At 47.2% G+C, this 10,530-nt stretch overlaps 1 protein-coding gene across 1 annotated transcript; it reads right to left on the bottom strand.

The window, feature by feature from the left end:
* Window positions 1-7,907: 7,907 nt before the first annotated feature.
* Window positions 7,908-10,326, bottom strand: LOC135252302 (transcription factor HES-1-B-like). The gene is made up of 4 exons (XM_064330224.1): window positions 9,863-10,326; window positions 9,638-9,733; window positions 9,345-9,432; window positions 7,908-8,730 (listed from the first exon to the last, which is right to left on the bottom strand). The coding sequence occupies exons 1-4, from the start codon at window positions 9,974-9,976 to the stop codon at window positions 8,207-8,209; spliced, it is 822 nt and encodes a 273-aa protein (XP_064186294.1). The 5' UTR covers window positions 9,977-10,326; the 3' UTR covers window positions 7,908-8,206.
* Window positions 10,327-10,530: the final 204 nt, after the last annotated feature.

Consider the following 10,530-nt stretch of genomic DNA (forward strand, 5'->3'; position numbering starts at 1 on the left):
ATGCGAGGCATCAATTGTAAAGCGCTTTGGATAAAAGCGCTATATAAATGCAGTCCATTTACCATTTACACTCAACAAGCCATGTGTTCTACACTGAACACTAACTCATCAAACCGTATGTTTTACACTGAACACTAACTCATCAAGCCTCTACACTGAACATACTCAACAAGCCATGTGTTCTACACTGAACACACTCAACAAGCCATGTGTTCTACACTGAACACACTCAACAAGCCATGTGTTCCACACTGAACACAAACCCATCCGTCTCTATCGTCCGTGACAGAGCGTTACCGTGTGTGTTAAAACAGCCATGAGAGCAGTTCCTTCCTGCTTCGACCCAACAGAGGCTGATGAAAACTTCAGGAATAATATTAATAATAATAAAAACTGCCACGCAGAGGTTTTTATTGATCACGCTGGAGCAGGGCTTTCACGTTTAATTTCACCCTCGGGCCCTTTTATTGTGCTTTTGACGGACAGGTCGACATCATCAGATTGCTCAGCCTTCGCCAGAAGCTTGATCTCTGATAAGTGGTGTGCAGTGTAACTACTGTGGCGTAGTTAAACCATCAGAGGGAAGAAAGGGTCTCCACAGATGGGCTAAAGCTGGTTTGTGCACAGCTTTGAGGGTCTTGGAAAAGCGTAGGATCTGCTGTGTTTTTTAAAATTTATTTTTGTTCATTTTTTTCCTCTCTCCATCACCTTAAAATCAGCAGCCAGTTTGGAACATGAGAGGGACCAGACCGAGTTTATGGGAATTAGCCGTGTAATCGTCAACTGCTTTAAGCGATCAGTGAGATGATGATTAACCGCAAAAAAACCGCTTCCACTTCCCGTACTGTACTCGTGCACGGGAAGACGCTGGTCTTTTACGGCTTATCAGGAACCCAGCGAAATCCCCATGCCTTTTCACAAGCTGCATTTTCATTCGTAGCCACTAGGGGGCATGGGGTATGGTATATGGTGCAATTATCTTAACAGGCATCACGTTTTTAAAACAATCCTGTGTATATATATCTGAGAAAAAAAGAAACTTTTAGCTAATGGAAAAAAGTGCATGTACATTTTTTTTCTCAGTTACACAGAAACATTGGTGTTTAATAAAAACTTTTAAAATAAAATTAATTTATAAAAATAAAATAAGCGGTGGGTTTGACTTGTTTCAAGATGGGGTAAGAAAATTTCCCCAGTCAAGAAAACAACTTAAAAAAACAATCCAATATTTTCTGCTAAAGATTTTTTTTTTTAAACATAAAAAATATTTTAAGTCTTATGGCAAGACTAAAACACAAAAGACTTGGCTGATGTAACCATTACATTACATTACTGGCATTTAGCAGATGTTCTTATCCAGAGTGACTTACATTTAACATAGCATTTACACAGCATCCATTTATACAGCTGGATATACTGTATATACTGAAGCAGTGCAGGTTAAGTACCTTGCTCAGGGGTGCAACGGCAGCGTCTGACCCAGGAATCGAACCTGTGACCTTTAGGTTACAAGACCAGTTCCCTACCCATTACACTACACTGCCGCCCAGCCTCTACGCCGTTCACTCCCGGGTCTCGATGCACACGGCGCAGTGGCCTGCCGTGAGGATGGCTCAGCACGTTTTACATCTGCTGTCACTCAGTGGCCCCGCCCCTAATCCTTTGAGCGCAGTCACAGAATCTGCTCACCGCTTCTTCTCCACATGTCCGCATGTCCAACCCTCAGGTGGCTGTGTAGCACAGTTGGGTGAGGATCTGGGCTTGGAAGGTCACGGGTTCGATTCCCCCGGTAGGACACTGCCGCTGTACCATTGAGCAAGGTACTTATCCCGCATTGCTTCAGTATATACACTCACCGGGCCACTTTATTAGGCACACCTGTTCAACTGCACGTTAACACAAATATCTAATCAGCCAATCACATGGCAGCAACTCAATACATTTAGGCATGTAGACATGGTCAAGATAATCTGCTGAAGTTCAAACCAAGCATCAGAATAGGGAAGAAAGGAGATTTAAGTGACTTTGAACGTGGCATGTTTGTTGGTGCCAGACGGGGTGGTTTGAGTATTTCAGAAACTGCTGGGATTTTCACGTACAACCGTCTCTAGGGTTTACCGAGAATGGTCCGAAAAAGAGAAAATATCCAGTGAGTGGCAGTTCTCTCAGCAAAAATGCCTTGTTGATGGCAGAGGTCAGAGGAGAACGGCCAGACTGGTTCAATCTGATAGAAAGGCAACAGTAATTCAAACAACCACCCGTCACAACCGAGGTATGCAGAAGAGCATCTCTGAACGCACACCACATCGGCTACAGCAGCAGAAGCCAACCCGGTACTAGCTAGGTGTACCTAATAAAGTGGCCGGTAAGTGTACTTTATCCAGCTGTATTAATGGATGCAGTGTAAATGCTATGTAAAAGTTGTGTAAGTCGCCCTGGATAAGAGCGTCTGCTAAATGCCTGTAATGTAATGTAATGTCCTACCTTCCCCTTGGTCAGGCCCCGTGTGATGACATCACCACGTGTCAGCCTTCCCAGGGAATCTGCACGTTCAAAAGCCACAAATCAAGCTTTAAAAAGCAGAGGCTCCTTTTTACGATGTACATACCAGATCTAAGCCTTGTCACAATCAAATAATCTTTTTTTTAAAATAGAATTTCCAGCGAGGGTTATTTGTACGTTAATACGGCTGCTTTTGTGAGCCATTTCCCAAAGCTAACATCTATCCTTGGTCTGTTAACAATATCAGAACCTTGAGCCGTACGACAACAGACGAAAGCTGAAATGAGCTTTCTGGTATGAAGACCGTTGTGCTTCATTCCAAAGGTCTGTTACTACTAAGAAGGGGTACTGTGAGGACATAGTCCAGCTCATAGTCCAGCCCATGGGGGCGACATAGCTCAGGAAGTAAGAGCGTTTGTCTGGCAGTTGGAGGGTTGCCGGTTCGATCCCCCGCCCTGGGTCTGTCGACGTGTCCCTAATTGCTCCCAATGAGGTGATTGGTACCTTGCATGGCAGCCTTTCACCATTGGTGTGTGTGTGAATGGGTGAATGAGAGGCATCAATTGTAAAGCGCTTTGGATAAAAGTGCTATATAAATACAGTCCATTTAGCTCACCATAAAAGCAAAAAGAAAAAACATTTAAATCTTTCAACACAAACAATAAACAAATCACCACCAATTTGTCCGAGATCAAGATAATATGAAGCAAAGCTGCTATATTTAATGTCTTAAGTATGAAATGCATACCTCTTAACCCTCACATTAGATGCCTTTTGCAGAATCCTCACATCCCCCCCAGGCCTTTTAACTCATAATTTGCTCATTTTCACCATGAAGGCCCTCAAAAACAGAAGTCCAAGGCGGGGCGGGGGGGGGGCGGGGGGGATGGGGTACTACTCTAGGGTGCAGTGAAAAGTGGCTAGCTCAGATGTGCACAATATGGTTGCATTTAAAATGGGCCCTCTGCTCTCACCCCCCCCCCCCCTCTTAAAATCTTCACATGCCTTCTCCCCCCCCAGTGTCTCTACACTGGAGTGCAGTCATTAGTTAGAGCGCTGCACCTGTGTGGAACTTTTGGGGGGGGTGGGGGAGATTTAACAGCTGGAGATGATGTGCAGGACTGGGCTGGGCAGTGTTTTACATGCCTGTCAGTGCCTGAAACTTGTGTTCCTGTGTGTGTGTGTTTCATCTGCAATACAGAGCACTCATCTCTCTTTTGCACACACACACACACACACACACATTCACGCACATACACAATCTCACACAATTGCACACACTCGGATACACACATAAGAAACACTCCAGGGATGCAAAACACACCAGGGATGGGTAGGAATAGTGCACTATACTGTATTTTGTTCCAAAATATGGAATAAGTCCCATATAAATGTGTAAGTTATGATGAGAATGATGGAGGCGTGCTTGGCTTTGCGTGCCACAGCGGGACAAACCTCACGCAGAGAAAGAGCTGAGCAGCCCTTTATCACCCATGACATGCGTATATGGTGACGCATTTTTGGAAAGGAGGGTATTTGACATGGTGCCCAGGACTGAGGAGGTGCCGGGACCTGGTGTTTCCTCCTCCCTGACCCCCTCGCCCCCCCCCATTCCCTGGCTTTAGACGGGCGTGTCTGTCAACACCAGGAGAGGTGATGCGTGTGTCAGAGATCTGGCCTCCCACGTTCACTGGGAGACTGGCAGCAAGCTGGGCCTGAGGAGAGATGGAGAGAGGGAGGAAGAGACAGAGAGAGGGAGAGAGGAAGAGAGGAACAGAGAGGAGAGAGGGAGGGAGAGACAGAGAGAGAGGAAAGGAGGAAGAGAGGGGGAGTGAGAGGGAGAGATAGAGGGAGAGAGAGAGAGGGACGAAGGATGAGACGGAGATAGAGAGAGAGAGGGAAGGAGAGGAGAGGGAGACAGAGTGAGAGAGGAAGAGAGGGAGGGAGGGGGAGAAAAAGACAGAGGGAGGGGAGAGTTTTGCCGTTTTCTCACGACCTCTCGAGCTCCTGAGATCATCTGGGAGCTATTCATTTCCTGCCAGAAAGCCCCCCCCCACACCCCCCCGCCCAGCACCCTGAGCCGGCAGGACGGGTGTGAGCCCAGCAACGGGAAGGGGGGGGGCCCCGCTGGGTGTTCCTCGGGACAAGAGAGAAAGAATAAAATATACTTATTTTTTTGTTTTTTATCTCCACCTTGGCTGCAGTATTGAGTCCAGGGCTTGGTGCAGTGAGCTCTGGGTTTTAATCACAAGGCTTGATCATGTTTCAAGCTGCAGTTAGACACAGAAGTGCAGAATGAATGTGTGTGTGTGGGGTGGGGGGGGGGGGGGGGGTGGATTTCAGAGGTGGCGCCATATGGAAGCACTTAAGAGCCAAAGTTGAGGAAACAAGCAGGGAGAGATCCCCCCAGCCCCCCCGCCGCCCGGCATGCACGCGTTGAGTGTGGGAAAAGTTAATTGACGGCGTGAAAGGCAGCTGACACCCCGCTGCGTGTGTGTGACGGTAGGCACGCGCGCACACGCTCAGTCGCGTTTCCCCAGCGGTCTGACAGGGGGCGCGCGCCAGAGCCGACGTCGGGGTTTTTACGAGGGGGCGCCTCCACGTCCCCCCCCCCCCCCCCCCCCCCCCGACCCAAAGCCGGCTCGGGCGCGTAATTCCGGGTCTTTTCCACTTACCGCGCCAGGGGGTGGGATTTATTGCGCCGCCACGTTGCCGCGACGATATCGTCGACAGCAGTACCCCTGGCAACGTAACAGCCAACCGCATGCTGCTGTGAACGTCGCGTGCTAACCAGGCCAGGCAGTCTTTGGCCTTGTACTGGGGGGGACTGTACGTTGCCACGACGATATCGACAGCAGTACCCCCCGCAACGTAACAGCCAACCACATGCTGTGAGCGTCGCGTGCTAACCAGGCCAGGCAGTCTTTGGCCTTGTACTGGGGGGGGGGGGCTGTTCAGTGCTGTATGCCGCCCCCCCCTCCACACCACCTCCACACCACCACCACCACCACCACCCAGGCTCTGTAGGCCTCCACAGCTTGTAAACATGTTCGTCCCCGTGGAAACGGCGGCTCTCGTATGGTTCCAATCGCTCCGCTGCAGCCCCCCCTGTTTAAAGGTGTGATGGAAATTCGGAGCGATCTCTCCCGTCCGCTCCGCGCACTGTGCCTCTTAGCGCATTAGTAATTGCAAACACCTGCAAATCCCCGCCCCGCCCCGCCCCTTCCCAGTAAACTGGCCACACTGGAGTGGCATGGGAACCTGCCGCACTTATAAAATAGGGGGGAGATTGCAAACAGGGAGGGGATCGCCGCATTTTAACGCACACACTGGGAAGCTGTTGTCACTCTCTGGCATTCAGCTGTCAAGAAATTTTTTTTTTTGTGCACTCCAACCAAACTTGAGAGCAGAGGGGCCATAGTGCTGCTCATTCTGAGCCCTTCTGACCCGCAGCGTTAACGCTGCCCTATCAGAAAGCAGCGAAATATGCGCGTGCTGCCACACACAAACCGTAACAAACTGCACCAACAGCCTTCAGTCAACCCAAGTAAGAACTCGTTAACAACAGAATCTCAGGGACCCCGGTCCTGCCTGGTGCTGTGTAGGTAGCTAGTGTCACTCATCTTCTCAACCTAGCAGCAGGGGTATTATTTGGGGTATTACCTACCTCTCTATTAGGCCCCCAAACAATAACGCATTAAAGGGTAGCACAGAGCAGCTCGCGCACGATGAAAGACGACTGTCCCGCTCTTTACTCTTCCCAAGCGCACACAAACGAACCTCAAAGAAAACGGTAACAATCTCTAATGATTCCGTAATTTTAGCTTGTAATTGCTCTTCAGCCATAGACTGCGGGGAGATTGCAGATATAAGAGTAACAATGTTCTGCCAGTCATCACAGAACAGCCGTTGACAGTTTGACAAAGAGTAGTTTGGATGCAGAGTCGGGACTCGCGTCTGTCGTTCTCTTGTACACACAGGCAAAGGTCAGTCTGTATGTCTCACAAACGGAGAGAAATGAGAGGCGAATTATTATTTTTTTAAAGTTTATTACCGAGAGCGTTGGCTTGCTTGCACTGTGACACGTTTTTTTCGTTTGCAAAGCTCATCGATCGCCATTGTTGGGTCGAGACCGGGGCAGTAAACTCTTCTCTTGCTAGATGGCGCCAGTGGTCGAAGAATGATATCACTCGTTCCAAATCAGCACGAGGCACAGAGTGCGACTATGTGGCGCGTATCGGCATTTATGAAACTGAAGCTGATCGTAGGCATGTTTATTCGTTGTTAAACGGACATTAGGGGGTGTTTTACGCATCGTTTTCAGAACAGATATTACAAAGGGGAGAGAGGGGAGAAATCTGTTAATTTATACTGAACTTTGAATATGGTTAGGAGGGCACTTATTAATTGGCTTGAGTCCTTATTTATCATTCAAATCGCTACAGGATAAGACTAGAATGTAGGCTACAACACGCTACGTGAATCTTGTTTAAAATAGTTTGAACCTTTTTCCAGGAGCATCACAGTCCTGTCTGGTCTCGTTTCCCCCAGCGTATGTTTTTGTATTTCTGAAATCACCTGGATTTGGTGAAACACCTGGTTGGCCCGTGACCAAATCCAAAAGGCTTTAGAGGGACGAGTAGATCCTGCTCTGTAGGATCCTGGAAGTGTTTGTGTACATACCGTGTTCTCTTGTAATGTATTAAGGTTGAGTCCGTTTCCGCGTGCACTGAAATGAGAACCGAGGAGGACTTATCCAGGCAGCGTTTGGCACGCGATTATTCAACTAGATAGGTGCTGGTTTTCGTTCCCCTCCCGCGCTGTGTGTGTGTGCGAGAGAGAGACAGAGAGAGAGAGCGCTATGGACTTGAATAGATTTTCAATTATTGATTATTACCGGGTAGCCTAACACATTTGCTAGTGTTTTATGAGATATGACCATTATCAATTTGTTAACAATATTTTAGACGGATTCAGTTCAACAGATAGAACACGTTCTTTCCTCGCTCGTCAGTTTACTTTTCCTAAAGATCTTTGTAAGAAGACTCACGCACGAGTCTTAACAACATAGGTTTGCTTGTTTAGACTGTGTGCTTTAACGACTCATGATTAGCAAATAATGCGGCATAATGCGGTGTGTAGGCTAGCTATATATCCTGCTTGGAAAAACTCGATGGAATAGTTTTTACGCACACCATTAGGACATTACTTTGTATTCGAATGGACAGCACATTATTAATTGCACATTAATATTACGCTTGTGGTTATATTTCACCGTTTCTGTTTCATTGAAATATGGTAATAAATTTCACGACTTTGGCTAAAAAAAAATCAAGAAATTAAACGTCAGTTTCCGTCGGTCAAGCGTAGTTTTATCTGAGCAAACTGTAAACATGGAGACAGCGTGATGTTCTGGATATCTTTAGAAATTTATTTGTCTTCCAAAATGAAGAAATTTTTAAGAGCATTCAACATTTCTTTGGCATCACACAGTAAAAAGATACCGCGAATATAAAAAAACGCACTTCATTCACTTGACAATACGATTCTCGTTTCAATATGAACTTTTCCCTCATATATACAAATATAGTGCAGAATCTTCTCTTTCATACATTTTCATACAAAAAAAAAACTTTCCGAACAGAATCTCGTAACATTTCAAGAATAATCTATGTCTTTTTTTCAAAGTCTTTAAAATAACCCTCTACCAAGGTCTCCATACGGAGTCCGCGGTGACTGAGGGTGCACCAGGGGAAACCGCCACTGGAACCGGCGTGCTGACGTTGTTGGCGTATACTGGTATAACTGGTCCATTGGTTGCAAATGCAGTGTTCGGAATCAAAAAAGCGAATTGTCCATCAGTGGCCGGCACGAGCTGGAAGCCACCGTACACTTTCGTTCCCTCGGACGGCAGACTGCCGGAAGAGCCGTTCTTGCAGGGAATCCCGTTCAGCGGTAGCACGTTGCCTTGCGGCGATGCGCCGGGGATCTGAACCATGGGTTGACCGAACGCGGGATGAGGAGCGCCGGCGGGTATTTGGTGCTGGGCTGATGGGTAGTTCAGGGCGTTGATCTGCGTCATGCAGCTGGCGAGGTGACCGAGAAGTCGAGTCCTGACCTCGGTGTTGACCCCTTCGCACGTGGACAGGAAACGGGTGACTTCGTTCATACATTCGCTGAATCCCGCTCTGTATTTCCCTAGAACGGTGGGGTCCGAGTTCAGAGCAGCTGTCGGGAGGCAAACGAAAACGTCGTGAGCACGGTCAGTTCCTCAGGTCCTTAAATGGACACACTGAACCGAGATACTGTCCAGTAAATAAAACGTGTAACACAATTTCATGACTCGGGCACGATAAAAAAAAAAAAAAGTTGGAATAAACGGGTAAATAAATGACTCAATAATGTTTTGCAACTTCCTCCTGGAACACCCCTTAAAAACGTGTATATAAATAATGATAAGACCATGCGCCCGGAAGCCAAGTCGGTAAAAGCGCAGCCGAATGCCATCGTGACCGCAGACGGAAATTTGGATATAGCAGCAATGACATGTTGAAAGGTGTATTTATTTATTTTTATTCATTTATTTATTTATTTGACAGGGACAATAAACATTGATCAACATCACTATTATGTGATGTAAACGTGCCAGATTTAGCTAGATCGCTAATTTCCATCTGTTGTCCCTGGGCAGGCTGATGTTAACACATAAACAACAAACAGACCAGACTAGAAGCCATAGTACAACTTTAAAAGCACATAAAAAACAGACACACGGAGCTTGTAAGCAGGCATGAGCAACACAGAAGCAGGCACATTGCAAAGATCAAAGTTCATAAACTCACCAGTCATCTGCGCTCTCTGTAGGTTTCTGAGGTGTTTCACTGTCATTTCAAGGATGTCCGCTTTTTCCAACTTTGAGTGCCTGGAGCTCTGTGTGAATACGATTTAATTTGCTTAGTGTCCATTAAATCATAGCAATACAGTAAACAGAATTCTGTCGCCTCATTTAAAACAACGCTCAAAGCAAAACTGCTAGTATTTGCGCATGCTAGACCAGGACTGCTTATGAATTGGAGCTTGTAAATGGCGATGTTTATATTAACTACTTATAACATAAACCTGTCGTGTTACTTACATCCTTTTTGAGCGCGTCCAAGATTAGCGTTTTCAGATGGCCCAGACTTTCGTTGATTCGTGCTCTTCTCCTTTTCTCCATAATCGGTTTAGATGACTAAAAAGACAAAAACAAAAAAAGAAGCAAAATGAGAGATGTTACGACCTGCAGTACACGGGTTCTGCAGCTGTGTCATCGCTATGTGAGACTGTCATGATGTCTAATGGCAAAGACAAGACCGCGTACCTTTCTGTGTTCCGAGGCCGTCTTGGGTTTGTCCGGTGTTGTGTTGATGCTCGCCGGAGTGGCGGCGACCGGTGAGGAGGACGATTTCTCCATCGTGTCCGCGGGCATCTTCATATGGAAAATTATCCCACGCGCTCAGCAACAGCGAATCTGTGGAATCCCTCAAGACGACTGTAGCCTTATTTAACAAAATGCAACCGCTTCACCGCGAGAAAAGTCCTCGAGAAAACGTGAAAATCCCCAGTTTTTTTGAGAAATGGAGCCCTTTCCTTTGAGATGTTCGGGAGGGAAAACGCAGTGCTTTGCAGTAGTACACCTTTATGAATGGAAAACTGTGTCCCCGATGGAGCGGAGCGAGAACGGTGTAACCAGCTCTGAGTTTACAGTTAGCCTGTCAACGTCGAGAGTGCCTTATCGCACTTCTTGCGAGTCTTATTTATATCTGAGACTGCACGCGAACGGCTCGTGTGAAACTTCCCAAACTTTCTTTCCCACAGTAACTTTCTACCAATCAGCGCGAGAGACACGCGGCCCGAGGGGAGGATGGCTCGTGGTCGGCGCGCCTCCATTGGCTGTTTGGTGTTTGAGCGCGCGGCCAATGGCGCACTGCCGGTCTCGGGGCACAAGCGGGCCTCCGCCATCAATCATTTCGTTTGCGCGTTAACACT

The sequence above is a fragment of the Anguilla rostrata genome, chromosome 4 (assembly GCF_018555375.3).
Source record: "Anguilla rostrata isolate EN2019 chromosome 4, ASM1855537v3, whole genome shotgun sequence".
NCBI classification, from domain to species: domain Eukaryota; kingdom Metazoa; phylum Chordata; class Actinopteri; order Anguilliformes; family Anguillidae; genus Anguilla; species Anguilla rostrata.